The following is an 18848-nucleotide window of genomic DNA, read 5'->3' as shown; positions in this document are numbered from 1 at the left end:
TGAGTGGATGCTCAACTCTACAGTCTTGCACCAGATATTTTCTCACTAGGAGACTCCTCAGATAGACCTGTTTGCATCCCCCCACAATCACTCCAGTTTTGTTCCAGCAGTATTCTCCCCAGTGTCTGGAAGCAGACGCTTTCCTTCTGGATTGGACTCACAAGATCCTTTATGCCAGGGGTGTCCAATGTTGGTCCTCGAGGGCCACAGTCCAGTCGGGTTTTCAGGATTTCCCCAATGAATATGCATTGAAAGCAGTGCATGCAAATAGATCTCATGCATATTCATTGGGGAAATCCTGAAAACCCGACTGGACTGCGGCCCTCAAGGACCGACATTGGACACCCCTGCTTTATGCATTTACACCAATTCCTCTCATCCTCAAGCCACTTGTCAAGCTCAAACAAGAGTCGGACCTCATGATCCTCATTACTCCTCAGTGGCCCAGACAACTGTGGTTCTCCCCACTACTTCAGCTCAATATCAAGGAACCAGTACCCCTTCAGATCTTTCCATCTCTTCTCACACAGAGTCAAGGATATCTTTTTTACATCCTAATCTCCAGTCTTTGCACCTGACAGCTTGGTACCTTTCGGGATGACATTGGCTTACACTGATCCTGTCCAGCTTGTTTTAGAGGCATCCAGAAAACCTATGCAGCAGTGCTACCAACTGAAGTGGATGCGGTTTTCTGTGTGGTGTGCTCTTCATCATTATGATGCTTCATTCTCTATATCTTCAGTATTGGATTATCTTCTACATCAGTGGTCTCAAACTTGCGGCCTGGGGGCCACATGCAGCCCGCCAGATACTATTTTGAGGCCCTCAGTATGTTTATCATAATCACAAAAGTAAAAGTTTCTTGATCATATGTCTCTTTAGCTATAAATGACAATATTATTATTAAGACTTAGCCAAAAGGAAAGATTTATAAACTATAAAGAGTTTTACCTCATGCAAAATTGTCATATTTTTTAATAAGACATTAGCTATTTTTTTCTGAGGCCCTGCAGTTACCTACAAATCCAAAATGTGGCCCTGCAAAGGGTTTGAGTTTGAGATCACTGTTCTACATTTATCCAACTCCAGTCTTAAAACCACTTCAATTAGAGTTCATCTCAGTGCTATCAATGGTTTTCATGGACCAGTCAACGGTAAACCTCTGACTATTCATCCTCTTGTATCCAGATTCATGAAAGGACTTTTTAATATCAGTCCACCTCCAGTGGTTTGGGATCTTAAGATAGTTCTTTCTAGACTCATGAAGCCTCCTTTTGAACAAATGTCTTCAACTCATCTCAAATATATCTCACTTGGAAAGTAGTGTTTCTCATCTCCTTTACTTCTGCTCATCAAGTGAATGAGGTTCAAGTGCTGGTTGTGGATTTGCCTTTTACAGTGTTCCACCATGACAAAGTAGTAATTTGCACCCATCTGAAGTTCCTTCCAAAAGTAGTCCTCAATCGATTTGTGCTTCCAGTGTTCTTTCCCAAACCTCATTCTCATCCTAGAGAAATGGCTCATCATATTTTGGACTGCAAACGAGCCTTGGCTTATTACTTACAGTGAACTCAGCCATATAGGACATCTCCTCAACTGTTTGTCTCATTTGATCCTAACAAGTTGGGACAACCTATATCCAAGAGAACTATTTCTATATGGTTGGTGGCTTGTATCATCTTCTTTTATGCTCAGACTGGGCTGCAGTTGGGGTGTTGTGTTACAGCACAGAAAGACCATGCTTTGGCACCTTCAGTGGCTTTCTTACGTTCCACTCCTATTGATGAGATCTGTAAAACTGCTACTTGGTCCTCAGTTCATACATTCACATCTTACTACTTTCTGGAATCTTTTTCCAGATGGGATGGTCACTTCAGCCAAGCAGTATTGCAAAATTTATTTTCTTAATGGCCAACACTCTCTCCATCCCATTCTAGCAAGCTAGGGAGTCCCACATGTGAGAATATGCTGCCTGCATGTCCTGGGATAAAGAACAGTTACTTACCATAACAGGTGTTGTTCAGAGACAGCAAGCATATATTCTCACAACCTACACACCTCCCTTGGTTGACTTCTTAGCTTGCTTACAGAACTGAGGTTCCATGAGCTTACGTCAGGTGGGATGGCACTCGTGCATGCGCATTACGGGAAGTCGCAAAGTTTCTAAAAACTTAAAGTGGTGATGCACTTTTAAAGCTGTCCATACCAGGGCTCCATTGATGACATCACCCACATGTGAGAATATCTGCCTGCTGTCCCTGGTTAACACCTGTTACAGTAAGTAAAAGTGCTTTTTGGAACAGACACCCTAAATTGATCCCTTTGAGAAGATCACAAAGGCCTTCCAGATGAGTATTTAGATTATTTCTTGCACAAATACTCAGAGGATGAAAGATGCAATGCTTTAAAAACTAAGCAGAGCAACGTAAACTCAATACTTTTGGTGACGGGCAGCCAGTGCAATTTATATAAAACTGGAGTAATGTGATAATTTCTTTGCGCACTGGTCAAAAGCCTAGCAGCTATATTTTGGATCAATTTCAGATGGTACAAGTTGACTTCACTTGATCCCAAAAACAAAGTATTATAATAGTCTAAATAACTAGTGATAAAAGCATGACTCAATTTAGTAAGATTCTCCATTGTCAAATCTGGTTTTAGTCTCCCTGAAGCCAAGACCTTGCCTCCGATTTAGCTCCATCTTCACAGGTTTCTGTTGTACCGATATCAGCTCTGGTCATGCTTTTATTGATACCTGCTCTGGAGGAACTGCTGATGGTCATTTTATAGGAGAAGCTGGAGTGCATCCTTGTACAGCGTGACACTAGTGCTGCTGACTATGATGCAGTGCAATCCATCTTGAAGTCCTATATTCTGCTTTTTTTTTTATCATTCGTTGATACCAATGCCCTGGGCTGGTGATATTGCAGTCATATTAGTCTAACATTACAGTACTTCACTAGTTGCCAATATCTTGACAACATAGATTTAAAATCCTTATGTTGGCCTTCAAAATTTTTCCTGGAATCTGTTAAACATATCTTGGCAGGTTCCCTGAAGGATATATTTCACAGATCCTTGTGGATAGGAGAGATTCCATGTGATTAAAGAAAGGCAGATGTGATCTCTCTTCAAAAAAGTCATAACAGAGGAGAGGTGGAAAACTACAAGTGAGTAAATCTATCCCTAGTGGTGTAATCTATCCCAAGTGTAATCTAAGGAAATACTTTTTTTTACAGAAAGTATGGTAAATTCACGGAATAGTCTCCCAGTACATGTAGTGGAGACAAAGACTATGTCTGAATTCAAGAAAGCTTGGGACAAGCACATGGGATCTCTTATGAAGAGGAGGAGATATTGGATGCTGTGGATGGGTAGACTGGATGGGCCATTTGGCCTTTATCTGCCATCATGTTTCTATGAAAAGTAATAGAGCAACATGATTTTACTAGAGACAGATTATGCCAAACAAAATCTGTATGATTTCTTAAACTGATAGCCTTTGGGTGCAGTTTCTCATAACTGAGCAGCCTGGGGTTGTGTTCCAAGGTGGTTAACTGGATAAAAAATTGATTGACTGACAAGACACCAGCATATAGAGGGGAGTGGAAAATAGTATTCATTTAGAAGAAAGAAAGATGCTTCTTTATATTTGAACTTGACATCAAAGCTGATCAACAAATTGCAGTTGCTCCAGAATACTATGGTTCGATTTATTTTTGGTCTAAAAATATACAAAAGTGTTGCATTAGCATATAAGAATCTTCATTGGTCATCAGTTGAAAGGTGAATTAAGTTTAAATCAGTCTGCATATTTCATCATATATTATAGACTGACTCTTCAAATAATCTAAGTTTGGCCTCAAAGGTTGGTCCTGGGGTTGATTCTGTTCAACATCTTTATAAGTAATATCTCTGAGGGGTTAGAAAGGAAAATGTGTTCTGATCAGATGCATGTAATTTAACCGTTAATTCAAAGAAAAGCAGCCTGATGCAAGAATTACTACAGCCTAAAATAAGATACATAATAACTCGGTTAGCCATTTTAGAATAGTGCCAATTGTTGTGTGTTTTAAAGTAAGTCTTAATTTTTTGTTGTTGTTGAAAGACTCCAGTCACAACTGAAGGGGAAGTTTGTTCCACAAAAGAGGATCAATAACTGCAAAGGCAGTTTATTTTGTCTTTTCAAATCTTATTTTAATATAGGACTGAATCAGTTACCCGAGTTTGGCTGCCAAGCCTCTTCCCTTATCTTGTTTAAAAGCAAACTGAAAACCTACTTTTTTAAAATCATTTTTATTAGAGTCAACAAGAGAAATAAGCGTGTCACAAGAAAGCTTCTTGTGAAAACATACCTTTTTGAAATCCATAATCCTATTCCCCATTGCCCATCAACCAGCCAGCAGATTAACCATTCCCCTTAACTGTATCCATGCCACCCTGTTTGTCTGTCTTATCTGTTTAGATTGTAAATGCTTTTGAGCAGGGACTGTTTTCTTTGTAACACTGTACAGTGCTGCATATATCTGGTAGCGCTATAGAAATAATAATAATAATAGTAGTAATAGAATCATGAATGCATTTCACATTTTGCCTTTCATGTACATTAATAAAAACAATCATAGGGAAAATGTGTAGACAGGAATATCTCAATAGGAGTCTATATTACAATTAGATCAGCAATAGTGTGAGAAATTAAGGAATAAAGATGTTACCCTGATACAGAAAGAAGGGAGGAAGGGAAAAGAATACAGGATTATACAATGTAAGTCATGCTGTGTAAAGTGAATGCAATAGTTGACTCTGCACAAGAGGTTATGTACTAACTTGAGGACAAGTGGGAAAAGCCTGCATGATGTAATAAGTTTCATGTAGGGCTTTACATTTTAAGAAGTAGGTTTTCTTACAACATTCTAAAGAGAGTATATTCTAAAGAGTGAGTGCTGTAATACTAAAAACACAAATTCCTAATAGATATTTTGTAGCTTATGTAAAGATCGCACGGGGCTGTACAGTATCAGAAGACATGCTAGTAGGTATATAGATAGACCAGAATAAAAGATTCTAGGGGTCAGTAACATGGTTGTAAATGCAATTCTGTAAAATACTGTTGAACATAATTTATAGAACTGTTTTTATTGTCATTTTTATTAAGATTTACCTTTGTCCCCCTACAGGATTACTTCCACTTTTTTCATTCTGTTTGAAGTCTGCTGAATTGAAGACTGAGGTTATGAAGTCAATACTGGATGGTCTGGCAGACACTACATTCCGAACAATAACAACTGATCTTCTTTACATGAGTTCCAATGATGTCCGATATGAAGATACTAAAAGTGATCTGGCCTCTAAGTCAGGCTATTTTCCACAGAAATTGCCCTTGTCTTCTTTCAGAGGAAGTCCTTTACAAGAAAAAATGACTATAGGAGATCAACTAAATGTTACAGAATTTTACAACAAGTCTGTGTCAGCCTACAATGAGGAAAATATACAATGTGGAGAGAATTTTATGGACATGGAATGCTTTATGATCCTAAACCCTAGTCAGCAGTGGGCCATTGCAGTACTTTCCCTCACACTAGGAACTTTTACAGTTCTGGAGAACCTTTTAGTATTATGTGTTATCTTGCATTCTCGAAGTCTGAGATGCAGGCCCTCTTACCACTTTATTGGCAGCCTGGCAGTGGCAGACCTTTTAGGCAGTGTAATTTTTGTCTACAGTTTTGTTGATTTTCATGTGTTTCATCGAAAAGATAGCCCAAATGTATTTTTGTTTAAATTGGGTGGAGTTACAGCCTCTTTTACTGCTTCCGTAGGTAGCCTTTTTCTCACTGCAATAGATAGATACATCTCTATACACAGGCCACTAGCTTACAAAAGGATTGTTACCCGGCCAAAGGCAGTCATAGCATTTTGTGTGATGTGGACCATAGCTATTGTAATAGCTGTGCTTCCTCTGCTGGGGTGGAACTGTAAGAAACTCAAATCAGTTTGCTCTGATATTTTCCCCCTCATTGATGAGATCTATCTCATGTTTTGGATTGGAGTTACCAGTGTACTTTTGTTGTTCATTGTGTATGCATATGTCTATATACTGTGGAAGGCTCATAGTCATGCTGTTCGAATGTTGCAACGTGGCACTCAAAAGAGCATAATAGTTCACACTACAGAGGATGGCAAAGTGCAGATCACTAGGCCTGACCAGACTCGTATGGACATCAGGTTAGCCAAAACTCTTGTCCTTATTCTAGTAGTTTTGATTATCTGCTGGGGTCCTCTACTTGCAATTATGGTCTATGATGTCTTTGGAAAGATGAACAAGCTCATCAAGACAGTGTTTGCTTTCTGCAGCATGCTCTGCTTGTTGAATTCAACTGTAAATCCCATCATATATGCTATGAGGAGCAAAGACTTGAGACATGCTTTCCGGAGCATGTTTCCTTCTTGTGACGGGACTGCACAACCTCTTGATAACAGCATGGAGTCTGACTGCCAGCATAAACATGCAAATAATGCAGGTAATGTTCATAGGGCTGCTGAAAGCTGCATTAAGAACACAGTAAAGATCGCCAAAGTGACCATGTCTGTCTCCACAGACACATCTGCTGAGGCGTTGTAAAGACCTTTAGAAATATTGTTGCAAAATATTGGAAATAATTTAAAAAGTATGAAGGAGTCTGTTCCTTTCTATACAATGTTAACACAGTTTGTCCTCTTGATCTGTACCAAGTGTTACTGACATCTTTAGGTCTGTGAGTGCTTCAGTGCTTTTGAGATAGAATTATAAAGAATGGCTATTAATTTACCTTTTGAATGGTTATCTAATAGAATAAACTGAACAAAACAGGATAAACTAATCCATATTGTTAAATAAAGATTACCTGCCTGCAATGTTTGTTTTCTGAAAATACCTCAGTGGAGTCACACACATTGATCATGTAACTCATATGTGGAACTCCATTGGTGATAGACATTGCCAGTTTCTAAGTAAAGATCCTGTAGGAATTCTCAAATAGATTCTATGATTGAAAAATAAAATGCCCTATTTCGTGTTCTTGTATAAAGAACAAAGTTTTGAACCATATTTTTCTCTATTTTATGAAATGGAATATACATCAATGAGTAGAAATTTCATGTACTAAAAAGTTCCTGTCGTGAGGTTCAGAAATTGTATTAATTTTTTTGTCTTTTGAGATTAGCTGTTTGTATGTTATTTGTATTTGTCTAATTAAGCAAAAGGGTATGACCTCACAGGAAATGTTGTAAAGCTCTTTATTTTGTGTTCAAACCATAATGAAAATACTTGTTTAAAATGTTTTGGACATCTCATACTCTGTTGGTATGTTAAAGGCTTTGTGTTTGTTTTACTGAAAATCACATTCTGTTTGGGGTTTTGCAACTGACATTCAATATTGGAAATGCAGGCCATTTTGCTTTCATGCTAATGCAATAATATTGAAAAGGTCATCACATAAGAATTGGTTTAATGTCTAAATGTGTCTGTCTTAATGAAGTTTATATTATTTTGCACTTTTATTTTTTAGTAGTGGAAAGTGTAAATGTATACATGAAGAATAGTAATAATGGTCTATTTGAGTATAAACCTTTTTGACTCTTGATGGGAAAGATTCATAATTGCAAGGGGTGGGTATGCTTCCACTCATTACTCAGGAAGATGATTAGCAGGAGAAACTATGTACTCTGAATAATATCACTGGTTAGATATGTAAATTTAAATAATATATATGAAAGTATGAGCAGCTAAACAGCTGAGGTATGGAGGTCGTCATATCACAGAACATGGGACTAGATACCTTTAACTGCCTTATTTTGCATTGCTAGCTATATATGTTATTGTATATGGATCTTATATTAAATGACATTTTCTGTTTGTTTGCTATCCCTTTGCCATCTTCCGCACACATTCATTTTTCTTGTCATTGTTGATCCTGCACCCTCCCACCTCCTCCCCCCCCCCCCCCCCCCCAGGGCTACTTTTTTTTTTGGGTCACTGATGAAAGCATTTCTAGAACAATGTGAAAAAACTTGCCTTCTGCTTTTGGGAGCTGGGTTCCTAATCATTCCAGGTAGCTTCTTGAACAGAAAACAGGAGTATCAATGGAAAGTTACTAATTTGTTTTATTCTTTCTGTATTTCCTGCAGTGGTTCTGTTATCTGGCTAAACACGATAATGTATTAATGTCAATTACTGAAATGATAAAATTGTTTGTAATTCAGCATTCATTCCCAATGTGCTGTGATATCAGTAGTGAACTGCAAAAAAGGGGTAAAATCCATTGCTTATCCTTATATAGACTACAGTGATTCATATGTGGTAACAAGAAGTAGAGATTTGATTGAGTCTTGCCTGACCCCAAATTCATCCTGTGATTAAGATCTATGTACCTATGAACACAGAATGTGGTAGGCACAATTTATGATGCTATCAAGATAAAATACAGTAAATGTCCTGTAAAGTAAAAATGTTATATATTTTAGTATGTGCCTGTCTTACACTTAATAGATTTCCTTGTCCAGGATGCCAAACCCTAGCCTTTGCTAAGAAATCTACTTGAAAAGATGAACAAAGTCTCGTCAGGATAAACTTTATTATGTGTAAGCTTTTATATAATATAAAGTGTACATTTGCTTCTGAGTACTGTACTGTGATTATGTGGGTCATAGTAATATTACTAGTACATAGCTTTGACTATGTAATCTGTAGTTCTTGTTGCACATTTTCATAGAAATCCAGTTTCAAAATTTGGCTTTTTGCAGTATACTTGGCAGACAAATTAAGGGGCTCTTTTACTAAATGTTAAGCATTTAACATGCAGTTTTCTGTGCAGTAACAAGTAGCAAGCAGTGTTAAGGGTCTTTGTTTAATTTAAGAGTAATAACTTGGTAAACCATGCATTAAGGAACGGATTCTGCCATTGGCACCATTATCGGCTGTTCACATGTCGATCACACTTCAGCACCATTGGCAGAATCTCATCCATGTCAAAAGTAGGCATTGAAAATGTAGGCCAGGGTTTTACAGGCCTACATTTATAATGCCTACCTGTGACAAGCATTGCATCTACAGAGGTACCTAGCAGCACCTACATCCATGTCTGCCATAAATCACGCCTACTTTTGTGGTATAGGCTTCGGTAGATGCCTCTATGGATGGAACTTGGACGGCGTTCTTTGTAGGTGACTACATGTTTTTTTTAATTACTTTTTAATTGGTTTTAAATGACATGGTCAATTATCACATCATTTATCACCAATTAAACCAGTTTAGTTAGGCAGGGGTAGGGTGCCTACCACCACCTAACTTATAGCGTAGTTTTGAGAATCAGGCTCTAAGTGCTTTTATGTCAAGGGGGTGGCATGGGTGGAGAGCAAGAATGGAAGGCATTTGGTATTTGACTCGCTGTATGTTGTTTGTGCTAAAGTGGAGTTAATGTAAGACCATTTACCATTTCCTAAATAGGAGGCAATAAGGCCCTGATTCTATGCAGTCTGCCTAAAGGTAGGTGACAATATCAGCACCTAATTTAACTGAGCAATAGGCTTAATCAATGCCTATATTGGCACTCAACACCTCACAATCAGCTTTAATTGGACTTAATTGAAAGTTAGGTGCCTAACTCAAAAGACTCAATTTTATAAAAAGGCTCTGATATCAGTGCCTAACTTTAGACATAGAAAAATCTGGCATAAATTAGGAAAGCCTAAATATTAGGATGCTGAGCGCCATCTAAGTGCACACTTGTGTGAACATACATGCATTGATACCAAAACTCTACCTTAGCATTATTCTGTAAATATGCTGAACCTTATATAGCGCATATTTTAGAAGTCGGTGTACATATGAGCAGTCTGGGTGGACCATAAGCAGGACTCGCAAACATAACATATGGCTACTATAAGTGCTCATGACTAAATTATAGGCATGTATTTTTGCTCTTACACTAGTGTTCTAAAGAATAATGTAGGTACCTATATTGCTGATCTCTCTTTGTTGCCTATTTATAGATGTTCAAATTATAGAATTGCTCCCATAGTATCCAGTTGTGTGATTTAAACAACCTTTTATTATCCATATAAATTTTGAAAATATATGGATAATGAAGTTATACATTCACTGTCGAACACATAACTTGCTTTGGATATCAGCCCAATTGTGAATAAGTCTATTCAGGCAGCTTCCCCTACGGAATAGGGCAAACTGACATACTCAGATTGTTTTTCAACAGCTCACTTTGATATAAATAGATCATTGTACCATTGATTTACCATTTGAGCATTACACAGAAACAGAGAAAATGATAGCCCATCTAGTCTGCCCGTGTATATTAACTACTCTATAATCCCTTTCTCTCATTCAGATCTTCTGTGCTTGTCCCGTGCTTTCTTGAAACTATGTACGCTTTTCTTTATGCTGCCTCCACTGAGAGACTGTTCCAAGCATCTATCACACTTTCCATTAAATAAAACTATTTCCTTAAGGGTCCTTTTGCTAAGCCCCGCTGAGGTTACTTGTAGCATGACTGTAAAATGGCTATGTTTCCTATTTTCTCAAGTAACGGCTACGCATTAATTTCCCCATTGGCGCATAGCCATTAACATGGGAGCACTTACCGCCACCTATTTTGTGGATATTACATTCTGACATATTCTGCCAAAGCCCTTATGAGTTCATGGTAGAAAAAAATATATTTCAATTACTGGAAACAAACTTAGTTAAACATAATTTAATGACAATCAGTATATAATATTAACAATAGAGAATAATGCATTTCAAGATGAGAATTTTTTTGACAGAAAGGTCTTTAAAAGTTTACTGAAAACAGTATATTAACCTACAGACCTAATTAAGGTCCTATTTTACTAAGCTGCGGTAGAGGTTTCTACAGTGGCCCAGAGAGACAAATACTCCACTTCTCATAGGAATTCAATGAGCGTTGGAACATTTAGCGCTCCGAGCTGTGGTGGAGACTTTTACTGCAGCTTAGTAAAAGGGGGAGGGGGATTAAAATAGGGAGATCATTCCAAATTAAAGGAGCCTGATAAAAGAAAAGGATGCCTTCCATTGAACGAAGTCTAATTGTCTTTGGTAAGAGAACTTGATGATAAAATTGTTTCCGTAGTGTGACCTGGTTTTTCTGCTAATAATGAAATCAGTTTTGGTAAGTAATATGGTATATAGCTATAGAGAATATTAAAAATCATAATGCAAAGCTTGTAATGAATCCATGCAATTACTGGTAACCAATGTAATTTAATGAAATATGGTGTAATTCTATCATATTCAGAAATGGAAAAAATTACCCTCACTGCAGTATTCTGTATGGTTTGTAATAAGAACATAAGAAATGCCTCCGCTGGGTCAGACCTGAGGTCCATCGCGCCCAGCAGTCCGCTCACGCGGCGGCCCATCAGGTCCAGGACCTGTGCAGTAATCTTTTATCTATACCCCTCTATCCCCTTTTCCAGCAGGAAATTGTCCAATCCTTTCTTAAACCCCAGTACCGTTCGCTGCCCTATAACATCCTCTGGAAGCGCATTCCAGGTGTCCACTACACGTTGGGTAAAGAAGAACTTCCTAGCATTCGTTTTGAATCTGTCCCCTTTCAACTTTCCCGAATGCCCTCTTGTTTTTTTATGTTCTGAAGAATCTGTCCCTCTCTACTCTCTCTATGCCCTTCATGATCTTGTAAGTCTCTATCATATCCCCTCTAAGTCTTCTCTTCTCCAGGGAAAAGAGACCCAGTTTCTCCAATCTCTCAGCGTATGAAAGGTTTTCCATCCCCTTAATCAGTCGTGTCGCTCTCCTCTGAACTCTCTCGAGTAACACCATATCCTTCTTAAGGTATGGTGACCAATACTGGACGCAGTACTCAAGATGCGGACGCACCATTGCCCGGTACAGCGGCAGGATAACTTCTTTCATTCTTGTTGTAATACCCTTCTTGATTATCCCCAGCATTTTATTCGCTCTCTTGGCGGCCGCTGCGCACTGTGCCGTCGGCTTCATTGTCATGTCCACCATTACCCCCAAGTCCCTTTTTTGGGTACTCTCATTCAATAACATCCCTCCCATCGTATAGCTGTGCCTCGGGTTTCTGATTCCCACATGCAATACTTTACATTTCTCAACATTGAACTTCATCTGCCATCTCTCTGCCCATTCCCCCAATTTGTCCAAGTCCCTTTGCAATTTTTCACAGTCCTCCTTTGTCCGAGCTCCACTAAATAGTTTGGTGTCGTCCGCAAATTTTATTATCTCACTCTTTTTTCAAAAATCCTTTAGCACATCCTAGTTAAACAATATTACAGTAGTTTATCTGAGAAAGACTATGGGCTCCTTTTATCAAGCTGCACTAGCAGGGTTAACGCATGCGACTTTTCATCACGCACTAACCCCCACGCTGGCTAAAAACTACCGCCTGCTCAAGAGGAGGCAGTAGCAGCTAGCGCAGCCGGCAGTTTAACGCGCGTTAAACCGCTAGCGCGACTTGATAAAAGGAGCCCTAAGTGATTGAACCACAAGTGCAAAAAAAGAATTATAATTATAATATTTCCAAACTACTCGTAATTTCCTTAAAAGACAAAATTACAATTTGCTAACCGAATTAACTTGATGCTACTCCATATTTAAGAAATTGTCTAGTTGAATGCCCAAGACTCCAGTTTGCATATCAAAAATGTTACTTTAACAAAAAAATCCAACCTAGCCTGATCCTATAGACTTAACTAGAGTTTTATCTATATTTATCTTCAATTTATGATGTATTATCCATTTCTCTACAGTCTGCATAAATATAACTGTAAACATTGTAGTTTTCAAGTGTCCTACCCAAAGATTACATCATAACATTGAACAATATTGGGAACAAGGAAGAATCTTGTGGTACCCCACAATCTATTTTCCAATCACATACAAATCAATTGGCATATGGCAATGTCGTTGTGCTAATCAATTACCACAGAACATGCCTATTCTCTACCCCAAGTCAAAAAATCTGTCATTCAAATCTTGAATTGCAATTATATATCAAATATCTATTATTTAAATATATGCAATATCCCCACTCGTAATATACATAGTTTAGGCAGTTTAAGGATCTTTGGGAAATGATGCAGTATTCTTCAACAGTATTTTTTGAAGAGCTGCTAAATTGTCATCAATCCTTAAATATGTTTCTGTACTTTGATACTTTTACATTTTTTTACTTTTAACCCTTTTTTATATATTGTAATGGGCATAATCGAAAGGGACGTCTAAGTGCGTTTACGTCCAACTCGCAAGTCATCCAAAGTAAAAAACAGCCTAGGACACATTTTTTAAAAATACGTCCAAAATTTTTTTACTTTTGAAAATCGTCTAATTATATGTCCTGCAGATCTGATCATCCAAGTCACTAAATTGTCCATCTTTATACCACATTTTCGCCTAACTTTTTGTCCAAGTCCAAAACGCCTAGAACAAGCCCTGTTGGACGTGGGAGGGGTCTGCAAAGTGATGGACTGCACACCCAGACATGCCACCTAAATAGTGGGGTACCTTACAGGGCACTGCTGTGAACTTCACAAAAAGTGTGCCATGTCTTCTTCCTACAGCTCCCTTATAGGTTACGGTAAGCCCCCCAAACCACCTCCAGAATCCCTTAGACCCACTTATCTACCACCCCAATAGCCCTTATGGTTGCAGGAGCCACTTAGATGCCAGTACAAAAGGGTTTTGGGGGTGTATAGGGCAGTGCACAAGTTGAAGTATCAATGCAGTGATTACAGGGGCTTATGGGCATGGGTCCTCCTCTCTATGGGTCTCTAACCCACCCCCAAGACGACTTAAGCTGCCTCTGTGCTAGATGACTAGGCTTTCCTATGCCAGGTGGCCAGGTGATAATGGTCTGGAGGCTGAATTTTAAAGGTGTGATTAATGTTTTTATAGGGTGGGGGGGTCGGTGATCACTGGGGTAGTGTGTGGGGGTCTGTATTATGTGTTTTCAGTGCTTATCTGGTGAGTTTAGGTGGATTTTTGTGACTTAGACCATGTTCCGTTGATCCCAGCCTGTATAACTTTCGGTTATATAGGCTGTACGACTAAGTCTAAGCCTGCCCATGTCATTCCCAACTCCCACCCTCGACACGCCTCTCGAAATGCCCCATTTAGCTTTGGTCGTTCAGTGGCACTATGAAGGCCTAGGTCATTTAGAAATACGTCCAAAACCCGTTTTTATTATCGGCACTTGGATGTATTTGGGAAATGTTCGTCCAAGTGCCGATTTAGGCTGGTTTTTGGATGCATTTCTCTTTCAGTTATGAGCCCCATACTGTACAAGTAAATTATTTATTGTTTTTAAGCTGAATAACTTATCTTTTTAATTTTTAACTTCAGCTTCAACACCACCAGCTGGGGACTTCTGCCGACATGTTTCACTGTACTGGCTTTTTCAGGGCAGTCCCCACTTGTGATTCCACCTTCTCATCTAACCCGGTTTCTCTACACCAAGCATTCCCCCAGCACTAAAAAATAAAAAGTGTGTTTTGCTACGTCCCCTCCAGATTCCATACGCTGGGTATTCAATCCCAACCCACAATCCAGAAGTTGCAGAAATCCACAAACTTTTCTGAGCACATGCTCCACCTCCCTTAGCCTTAGAGCTAGCAAACATACCCAGTTACAATTTCTGCAAGCAATCCATGCAGAAGTCTTTGCAGTTGCTTTGCTTCTTTTACTTTTTTCCACTTAAAGTTCATTTTCTCAGTGGCTTCAGTGCCTTGAAACCTCTGTCAAAGGAAAAGACGAAGTCCCACAATGCCGGACTGTTGCTTCACAGAGAAACTATGGTGGAGCCAGCCTGCTGCATGCCACCATTTCTAGACTCGGGGTCACTTCTCCTGGGAGTCTGCTTGCTTGTGACCTTGTCACGGGTTTCAAGCACAGGCTGTACACATCTGGAGTGAAAACCACCCAGGTTTCAAGGTGCAGGCTGCCTTTCCCACCCCTTACCGTGTGGACGAGAAGCTTTGGGGGCGGAGGTCATAGTCGGTGTCTAGCCAGCTGGCAGTCCAAAGATTTCAAGTCTGGATTAGAGAGTTGCGCAGGGACAGAAATCCCACCCGTCCCCGCGAGGAATCCCTCTGTCCCCGTGAGGAATCCCCTCCATCCCCACCCGTCCCCGCGAGGAATCCCCACCCGTCCCTATAAACTACAGAAATAGTTATTTCATTTAATTATGCTACTGAATTAAAGGCTCTGGTAGAAACCCATTTACAAATAAGCAAAAAGACTTTATTAATTTGGAAATATTAATTGGGAAGAATACATACTTTGTAAACGGGTTTCTACCAGAGCCTCTAATGTTTATAAATTTTTATCAACACAACTAATATACTACTTTATCCTAAAGCAAAAAAAAAAAAGAAATGGAATTTTTTTTCTTACCTTTGTTGCCTGGTTTCTGCTTTCCTCATGTTCTCATTCAATTCTTTCCATCCACTGTCTTTCTTCTCTCTGCGTCTTCCATTTGCTCTGTTACTGTGCCTCCCTTTCTCCCCCCTTCCAAATTGGTCTGGCACCCTTCTTCTCTCCGCTCCCCCCATAGTCTGGCATCTCTGTCTTCTTCCCTGCCAGCGTCTTCTCCCCACTCTCTCTTCCCCATTTCCTTTCAGCGTCCTTCTCCCCCATCTTCCCCATGTTCTGTCAGCGTCCTTCTCCCCCCTCTGTCTTCCCCATGTGCTTTCAGTGTCCTCCCCCCTCTGTCTTCCCCATGTGCTTTCAGTTTCCTCCCCCCATCTTCCCCATGTGCTTTCAGTGTCCTTCTCCCCCCTCTGTCTTCCCCATGTGCTTTCAGTGTCCCTCCCCCCTCTGTCTTCCCCATGTGCTTTCAGTGTCCCTCCCCCCTCTGTCTTCCCCATGTGCTTTCAGTGTCCCTCCCCCCTCTGTCTTCCCCATGTGCTTTCAGCGTCCTTCTCCCCCCCCCCTCTGTCTTCCCCATGTGCTTTCAGCGTCCTTCTCCCCCCCCCTCTGTCTTCCCCATGTGCTTTCAGTGTCCTTCTCCCCCCCCTGTCTTCCCCATGTGCTTTCAGCGTCCTTCTCCCCCCTCTGTCTTCCCCATGTGCTTTCAGCGTCCTTCTCCACCCCTTTGTCTTCCCCATGTGCTTTCAGCGTCCTTCTCCACCCCTTTGTCTTCCCCAGTGCTTTCAGCGTCCTTCTCCCCCCCCTCAGTTTTACCTTAAGCGCCTTTTCCTCTCCACTCCACCTTTCCTCCCTTTCTCCCTCCCTGCCCCTTACCTTTGTGGCGCTTACCCACCCGACTGACAACAGAACAGGCCCGGTCCAACAAACCTCCCTGCCCTGTAGCCGTGAATCTAAATTACCTTCTTACAGCAGCTGGAGTATTGAAGCTGCTGTAAGAAAGTAAATTTAAATTTGCGGCTACAGGGCAGGGAGGTTTTACGGACTGGGCCTGTTGTCGGTCGGTCGGTCGGGGGATCTGGCTGGCTGTGCTGCAACCGGGGCGGACCGCCCCCCGCCTTGTACCACTGCCTTTTCCCTGCCTGCCCTGCCGCAGCACACAGCCGAACGGAAGTCTTCACGATGTCAGCGCTGACGTCAGAGGGAGGGAGGGCTTTGCTTAAGCCCTCCCTCCGACGTCAGCGCTGACATCAGGAAGACTTCTGTTCGGCTGTGTGCGGCAGGGCAGGTAGGGAGACGAGCCTTGCGGCTGAATACATCCAGCCCCACAGGAACCCCGCAACCCTAGGGGTCGTCCCCACGGGATCCCCGTGACCCTAGAGGGCATCCCCACAGGATCCCTGCGACCCTAGGGGACGTCCCCACGGGATCCCCGTGACCCGAAGGGGGAACCCGCGGGATTCCCGTCGTCCCCGTTCCCATGCAGCTCTCTAGTCTGGATCCATTTTGAGCTGTTTCTGAGGCAGAAAATTATTTTCCTCCATTCTAATGCTGTTTAAAGCTGCTGACAGTCTAGCACTGTGTAAATGACTAAACCTCTATTATCTCCTATGGGAACTTTGGCGGTGGCTTGTAAAATTATTTTAAAGTCAGTTTTCACAGTTTCTGAGGGTAGGGTTCAGGTCCCTCACCTCTCCAGACCCCAAATTGCAATTTTTTATTTTAAGCTTTTGTTTATTTTTTCTATTTTTGGCGCAAATTTGTGACGACGACCAGCTTGGATTTTAAAATCAATCTTTTTTCCTAACTTTTATTTCTGTCTCAAAACTTCCTCAATTTTACACAAAATCATTTGGGATGGACTCCACAGTCCCTAATCTGTTGAATGTGGACATTGATTGCACTGGATTGGTGTCGGATCAGCGATTGTGTACTATGTGCCATAGCACGCTGGGGAGGGAGCTTCGGACTTCTCCTCAAGTAATCATGGGCTGGGGAGCCGTCCTGGATCTGTGCCTTCAAAAGAAAATCTCGCCCAGAGGCCATCCTGGAGTCTGCGTTCCGAGTCTGGGGACTCTTTTGGCATGGCGCATGTACCTCAACAGAGCCCTGCCATGGTTGCGGAGTGGTTTCACTGGATTTTATTTGGCTCCTCTGAAAGGCATATTCCTCAGACCTCGCTCATTTGGTGCAGCCTGCAGGTGCATCGGGGCTTTTTCAGTCTGTTGCACTTCTGGCAAAACTTTCTGTTCGGAATCCCTTTCATCTGGCTGTGCCAGACCTCAATTGCAGTAGTTGCCATGCAGATATTATGATTCTTCTGTCTCTTGCCACTGTCTTTATTTTGATTCAAGCTGATGACTTTGCTGAGATTGGTCTTGGCCGCCCTGAGTATCTGGATATGGGTGCTGGCCCTTCTTCGCAGATTTTTAAGCAGGCTTCTGTCCACTTCTTTATGGATGATGTTCTGAAGGAGCTCTATTTGGATTCTCCACCTTTCATTTTTCAGGCTTTGGTGGACCATTCTCTTGTGCCCTTTTTTCTATTTAGTCCACAGCTCTTTGGTTTCACAGCAATGTGATACCCCAGAAAGCTCTTTCCAATCTTCTAAAGCTATGACTATGCTTTATCACCTAGATCCTAATTTTCAGCAGGTTTGAACAGCCTGAGGTAGATCCTGCCATGACACAGGTTATCCAGCTCGCAGTCCTCCCTAGTGATGGGGGATTGAGGATTAAGGACTCTCAAGATTGCAGGGTGGATATTATGTTACAAAACATTCTTTTCTAGTGGCATCCTCAAGTAGCCAAGTGGTAGTGGCCACTTCCTTTATAGCGCATGCCTGTCATGGCCTGTGCAATGTATCCTCTGTGGAGGTGCATGCCTGTCTTCCACTGGTGATGGTCGGTGTAGATTAGGTGCCAGGCACCCTTTATAATCTCATTTGAGTTCTTAGTACATTCTCTGCTAGTGAAGTGTCTGCGTGCCGAACTCTTTGGATCCATCTTTGGACTGAGGACGCTGCCTCAAGGATCACCTTCAACAGATGTCTTTTCAAAGGCCAACTTCTTGTTGGTATAGTTTGGGATGATCTTTACACAGGTGTTGCTGAGTGCTGCCCTAAGTCACTCCCTGTGAACAAGTTTCGCTAGATGTCAGGAGGGGATCGTAGTACTCTTCATTCCTCCCACAAGTGTCATCAGGGTTACACAGGATTTTCCTCACAGAGACATTCCCAGGGCTAGGCCAGTGTTACAGCAGTTACAATGCCAGGTTTACTCAAGTTCCTATGCAGTGGCTGTGCCTAAAATGTCCAGATGACACCAGGGGTCAGGTGTGGCTTCATCATCACGATGGCTGACTTCTCAGTTTTGTCAGGATTTAACTCAACTTTTATCGGACAATTATTAGTCCTCTTTTGCCTGCCTCC

General features: G+C 41.1%; 1 protein-coding gene across 2 annotated transcripts in view; it reads left to right on the top strand.

Annotated features, from left to right (window-relative positions):
• The window catches only part of CNR1 (cannabinoid receptor 1), an 81880-nt gene extending 72702 nt beyond the window's left edge, over positions 1-9178 (top strand). For both annotated transcript variants that reach the window (XM_033935936.1, XM_033935937.1), the window contains one exon: positions 5178-9178. In XM_033935936.1, the coding sequence (XP_033791827.1) occupies positions 5234-6619 (1386 nt within the window). In that variant the 5' untranslated portion in view covers positions 5178-5233 and the 3' untranslated portion in view covers positions 6620-9178. The remainder of the gene's footprint in view (positions 1-5177) is intronic.
• The last annotated feature ends 9670 nt before the right edge of the window (positions 9179-18848 follow it).

Source organism: Geotrypetes seraphini, chromosome 3 (genome assembly GCF_902459505.1).
Source record: "Geotrypetes seraphini chromosome 3, aGeoSer1.1, whole genome shotgun sequence".
NCBI lineage: Eukaryota > Metazoa > Chordata > Amphibia > Gymnophiona > Dermophiidae > Geotrypetes > Geotrypetes seraphini.
This window is presented reverse-complemented; position numbering and strand designations above follow the sequence as displayed.